Source organism: Melanostigma gelatinosum (genome assembly GCF_949748355.1).
Source record: "Melanostigma gelatinosum genome assembly, chromosome: 3".
In the NCBI taxonomy this organism is placed as follows: Eukaryota; Metazoa; Chordata; class Actinopteri; order Perciformes; family Zoarcidae; genus Melanostigma; species Melanostigma gelatinosum.
The window spans coordinates 12487700-12494195 of record NC_136636.1 but is presented as its reverse complement, the minus strand read 5'-3'; the positions used below and the strand labels follow the sequence as shown (position 1 = coordinate 12494195).

At 40.4% G+C, this 6496-nt stretch overlaps 1 protein-coding gene across 1 annotated transcript; it reads right to left on the bottom strand.

The window, feature by feature from the left end:
* Positions 1-3228: 3228 nt before the first annotated feature.
* Positions 3229-5799, bottom strand: faim2b (Fas apoptotic inhibitory molecule 2b; the record flags this gene model as incomplete). Its single annotated transcript, XM_079265783.1, has 12 exons — positions 3229-3378; positions 3461-3514; positions 3715-3810; positions 3912-3999; positions 4102-4139; positions 4231-4270; positions 4380-4430; positions 4518-4571; positions 4663-4727; positions 4813-4880; positions 5199-5247; positions 5785-5799. 12 exons carry the CDS (start codon positions 5797-5799, stop codon positions 3229-3231), a joined length of 768 nt encoding a protein of 255 aa, XP_079121909.1.
* Between the last annotated feature and the right edge of the window lie 697 nt (positions 5800-6496).

Below are 6496 nucleotides of genomic sequence, written 5' to 3'. Positions count from 1 at the left end.
CGGCATGTGTCATCATAACTCGGAGGGCGTGTGTATCTCAATAGGTCAAAGCTCACTGTCCATTTTATAAATCCATCTTTTGTTACAGATTGTGAGGGACTGAAGTCCAAAGGTGTAAATTCCTCTCGGAGGAAAATACTGCAAACTCGTCTGCACATTTTAACTTTTTGATGAAAAAAATGTGTCAACGATAAGGCAGTAAAGGACTGTGCTGAGTAAAGATTATTTTAATTTAATTCATTTGTCAACAATACAGCATGAGGACTATCGACAAAAGGTAAATGCAAAGTGACATTCTTTTATCAATAATATAAATATCACAGAAATTTACAAATTTTTGAAATAATAAAAATATAATGATTAATTTGGAAAGCCCAATTTCAAAACAATGTGTTATTTTCCAGATTGATATAAATAATTTATTTGACACTACAGATGAGTGCTTATTCTCAAGTATGTGACAGAGAGGCATGTGTCCGCTCACATGCTGTTATCTATCAAATCTGGCCACTGCACTGGGTTAAAAAAAGAGCTGTGCTGATACTCTATGCAGAAAACTAAAGACTTTAGCTCTCGCATGATATTATTGTGCTATTCTGAGTAGCGCTCCCCGCCACACGGGGGCGCTGCTGCACAAACATGGCGTAATGAACACTGCTCCTACCGGTTTATTACTGATTAGGGAAACTTGAAAACTTTTTCAGAAGAAAAGAAACGTAAGTAACAAACAACTACAGCAATAATACCAAAGAAGACGCCGAAAGCACAGCTTTTGAGGCCAAATCGGGGGAAGAAAACAGCGAGACCGTGTGAGAAAAGTAGCATTACAATAGCTGCTAAACTAATCCTGCTAATGTGACAGCTGCCCCCTAAAGAAACAAGCAACTCACTTGTGTACGACTGTGAGCACTCCTTCTCCAAGTTGTGGCTGAAGGAATGAACTATCACAACAAAAAGATGAGCTGTGCCCTGGATATTTGTAACATTATGTGGTGGAGCTGCATGGAGAGGAAGACCAGATACACAACTCTTAAGGTAAGACAGCTTGCTTGTTTTCTTTGGGCTAATTTAATTGGAAAGCTAATGCTAGCCTGAAGATGGTACAGATGCTAGCCTGAAGATGGTACAGATGCCAGGTTAAGTAACTTTACAGTAATTTAGATTTGATAAATTGTTATGATTTATCAAAGAAATTCACCAACAGATTGAGCCTACTGCACGGTGCTGCAGTGATTTACCAGTGTGCATAGATCACATTTTGAAGTCATTTATTAATCACAGTGCAGGTGCTGGTGAAGTTTGCCTTTGTGAAGTATACCGGTACACTGTGAAGACATCTAACTTGATGTGTGAGGTGTGTTTGCACCAGACACAAAATATGTAGGATTTATCTTGGCAAGTTGCATGAATTCTTGACAGAAAGTAAGTGGAAATAATAAGGTTGAGTGTGTCTGTGCATGTTTGTTTGGTCTGTAGTTATTTGTGAACGCAGATCAAGTAGTTCTACCTCTTTAAACAATAGTTTTAGTAACTTATATAAATCCATAGGAGCTGTGACCATTGGTGTGTGTGTGACGTGTGTGTGTGTGTGTGTTTTTAAAGATGATGGGTTCCCAGTACTTAATCATCGTTAAAAAAAGCTTGATATAAGCAGTCGATGTTGGCAAGTCACCTCTTTGTCCAGCTTTGGAGGAACATTTGAATAATAGCTTTTTAGGACAACCATGAAATGGTCCCTTATTCATATCTTCATATGTTATCGCGATGCACACATTTTCCTTTCTCCTAATAAATAAGCTACCTGGAGCTATCTATCTATATATATATATATATATATATATATATATATATATATATATATATATATATATATATATATATATATCACACTACATGTTTGCACACAGGCTGGAGGACAGTGTGGACTGCAGTCCATGTTGACATGGAGCTTTCCACATTTACTGAGGCAGTGGAGCTGAGTGTTTGTGTTTGTAACACTCCGCCGTCATCCCGTCCACGCTGGGTGAAGGCTGAGATCCAATCCTCAGCAAAGTTATGTGATACAGCAGTGATCGCTGAAGCTCTACGATGATTCATCAGCGCCCAGTATAGATGTCAGTGTGATGATTAGAGGTGTGTGTGGAGGGCTAACACGGAAGGTGACTGTAGTTACCACATTGTACTAGAGGAGTGGTAGAAGTATAGTGTCAGGGCTGTTTATGAGGATTCAGGTTACTTGGTAAAGAACATATATTTGATATGTGGAAGTATGGTTTTTGAATTACTGTTCTACTGTGGATGAAGTCAATACAACTGTGGCATGCAGTAGTGTGCAGGCGTTACTTTTTTCTTTACGATACAGGTTACTTGAGCCGCAGGAAATTATCCGTAAATCCTATTATTACACTTAATCATAATTACCACCGCTCATCATCTTACACATTTAAGACACAGAACTTTTCACTTTTATTTTAATATTTCCAGAATCAAACGGACACAGCTCATTGTTCTTAGAAAAACAATCTCAACATGCGATGTGTTTTGGTCACTGTACAGTTAGAACGTTTCTAACACTCGTGTTCTCATCATCAACCTGTTTACATTGTTTTCTATCGCATCACAAAGGCCACATTAGAGTTACAATATAAATTGCAACTGATGTCTAGTAACTAAAGTATGTTGTTGAAGTGTATCTGATGCCACACACACACACACACACACACACACACACACACACACACACACACACACACACACACACATTTTCCCTTTGTGGTTGGTGTTGCATCTTATCTTTAAAAGTCTAAGTTGAAATCCTTCAGGTTTCACTCAAACAGTGTTTCCCCCACAACACCACCCATGCTAAACTATACTGAAATATCATAGACACATACAGTAAATCTTCAAACTTCTCATCTATGATAATGTGCATTAAAAGCAGTATAAAAACAAACAGTGTCTCCTGTACATAGCTTGTGAAACAGTTGTTAAAGCAAACTCAACCTAAAAGTGCAGATTAGGAAATAAAACCTTTAAAATAGTGGTTCATGAAGAAACGTAATGCCCTGATGTCATCTTGTTCATGAGGCAAATAAATCCAAGTTGATTGTTGAGTTTAAGAGTTGAGCTGAGAGACATAATATGTCTGTCATATTGTATATGTCAGACTGTATATATTATATACAGTGTGAATATACATTCTAGGGGGAAAAGCAGAGGAGAGATGCTTTACTCGCGGCCTCCTCCCATGATCTGTAGCAGGAAGCTGAACAGGTAGATGATGTCCAGGTAGAGGCTGAGCGTGGCAAAAACGTATTCCTCCGGATTTATCGTGTAGCGCTTGTTTCCTAACAACAACTGGGTGTCAAAGGCTAGGAACTGGAGGAAACAAGGAGAGTAGATAAGTAATAGTAGAAACATCCGATGGACAATAATGAGGTTTTCATAATGTGATTCTTACCAGAGTAAAAACGATGGCTCCGAGCACGGCATAAAGGGCATGTAACCAGGGAACCTGCGGTGCACAATAAAAGCGTTACAAAACACCGTTAAGAAGGACAGCCGGATGCTAAGTTAAGAAAAACAGAGCAGATCATCCGTGAGGCTAATCCCTGCTCAGTAACGCTCACGTACAGCCAGCAGGACCTGCAAACTGGTGTTTAACTCGTCACAAATCACAGCTGCGTCAGACTTCCTCTCGAAAGGTGAACTTACGTATCCAAAAGGGACGACGATGGAGAAGGTGATGGCACAGAGAAGCATGGCCATGCACAGAGAGAACAGCACTCCCTGACAGGACGTGACGTCAATCTGCAGCAGGTGAGAGAGAGAATAAACGGATGGTGGATTTATTTCACTTGTTTGGTCGCCTGACAGCAGTTGGAAGTGTAGTTGAAGCAGTTGCGTCTCACCTTAGTCTGGAAGCTGAAGATGGTGACGGAAAGACACACCAGAGATGTGATCCCCAGACACAGAACCACTGATTTGGTGTTGTAAAAGCTGGAGGAAGAGAAGGAGTCGTTTTACTCTGGAAAGCCTCGGATGAGACACGCACGTACACACACACACACACACACACACGCCGACATCGACGATATTTACCTCGACACAAACCCCATCATGAAGGCCATGCTCAAAGTCTGAGGGGAAAAGGGAAGATTACTACCACAGTTGTGTTGAGTGTGTGCGTAAAGAAGAACGTATTCTGTTTTCATGATGAGGAATACTCACAAAGAGAACTAACAAAATGATATTCCAAGGAAACTGCCTCCTGTTTTGGTCGAAAAAAAAAAGAAAAGCCACTTTCATTTGCGAATGCACATCCACACATTGTGTGTGCGCTTTGATTAATGTTTGGGTTGTCAGGTACTTTATGTTACCTCAGCTCTCCACAGCAGGTCAGAGCGATGTAGGTGGCAAAGAACACAAGACTGTCAGGAAAAGGGAAGATGAAGATGATGAAGCTTGGTAAATAAGGTCATAGAGAAGACTATAATGTCAGTTGTGTTTTCACTTACTAAGACGCCATGTACAAGCTTGGATGAGTCTGGATATAAAACCTCACGGGTGCACTGTAGAGACCAAAGAAATATCTGGATTCAATTCATACATTAATCAAAGTGGTGGAAAGTAAAACTTTTGAGTTACCGAAAGAGTCGTTACCAAAATGAGAAGAGAGCAACAATTGCCACGGTCACTAGCAGCTGAACCATGAGAATGGCGTAGACCTGCAGGAAGACACACGCACACATAGTATCGGAGCAATGGAAGAGCAGCTGTGATGTTGGTTCTGTACTGGTGTCACACGTTTACCTTCCGGATGAAGGTCCGCCGGATGTTCTTGTCGTCCCACGCAAACTGGGCCTCCATCTCCCCATAGCCTGAAGAACGAGGTAAGGAGGAGACACGGGAGGGTTTATCTTTGTAGCAAGTATTCACATATGGTCCTTTAAAATGATACTGCAGCATTAGTCGGACATATTAAGTCCCTACAAGGCAGGTTTGACTTCTACTTCTACTAACTTCTCACAACTTTTCAACTTAAACAAGTGCCATGATGTCAGGGTCATATAGTCAAGATTACAAATTGGAAATGAAACGACAAATGTAATGATAATAAAAGAAGAATACTTTGACTCAAACATGCATATACTGTATGTCGTAAGTGGTGGACGTGAGTAAAGAGATCAGTTTTTTACCTGCAGTCGCCTCCTGATAGCTGGGGGGCTCGTGAGCATCACACACCTGCTGGCGTGGAAATACACTTTGTAGGTTCATTACAATTTTGAATCAGATGCATGATAAGCATAACGGTCTTTGTGTTCACTGTGCAGTTCAAAATAAATGTGTGTACTCTCACGAACCAGCACAGTGCTGACTTTGCTTTCACCTTATTGTTTAACTGCTTAAGTCTATCACACATTTTGATTTTACTGTTAAAGCTTCCGGCACACAATTTTCGATCACGGATTTGTCCACAAAACAGCCTCCAGTTCAAAGGATTAGGATGGATGTGATGGGCCTCCATGTTTCCATAGCCGGCATAGATAACACTCTAGCTCTTTATATGAGCTCTTTCACACACAGTACGTCGTTATTCGGTTGAAACAGACTAATCATATCTCCACTATCCCGACTCAAAGCCACGACTTTATAATTTGTGCCAAACAAACTTAGAAAATTGTATTAAAATGTAATTGTTCTTTGTAAACAATCACTATATATATATATATATGTATTACAAAGCTGTGGTATACCTTTAAAGCCAGAAAGTTAAAAACATACCTTTCCCTTCTTCATGATTTTTCCCTTTTACACCTTTGAGTTGCTGATGATGAAGAAGATTAGTCACAAGTAAAATAGTTTTCTTGTCTTTCAAATCAAAAATGAGAGAAGATCTCAGTTTAATCGGGTTTGTGTGGTCCAAAACACTGCGAGCTGCAACCACAAAAGGTTGTTTGTAGATTAGTTGTTGCTCTGAATTTGTCTCCAGTGTGCGGATTACACTGACGCTTTATAGGCCTCCATGCGGTTAATCTCTCTCTAACCCTGATCCCACGCCACCCCTGTCCTCGGACCAATGAGGTCACTCTAGGAAAGTCCAGGTCGTCCCAAAACATTGAGATAAAGCCAGACCGTACCACTGCTGCTGCTAAACGGGGGTGTCGTTTATGTCTCCCATTGCTGCCACAAACCTCCTCAACAGTGTACCTGGACAGTTAGTCATCCTATTAGACTCAAAGGACTTATATATCTGAATTACATAACTATTTTTCTCCACTTAAGGGGGAAAATGAGGGGCAGAGACATCCATGATATTTGATAATCTGCATATATTCATATTGTGTGGGAATACAATATCAAAACACAACCAACAACCCAACCCACAAGCACATGTGATGCTTATAACACGTGGACTGGCTTTTAGCAACACAACAGTGATCTCTTGAACTGTGTGACATCATGCTTTTGTGTGAAAGTTTTGTAACAGGCACAT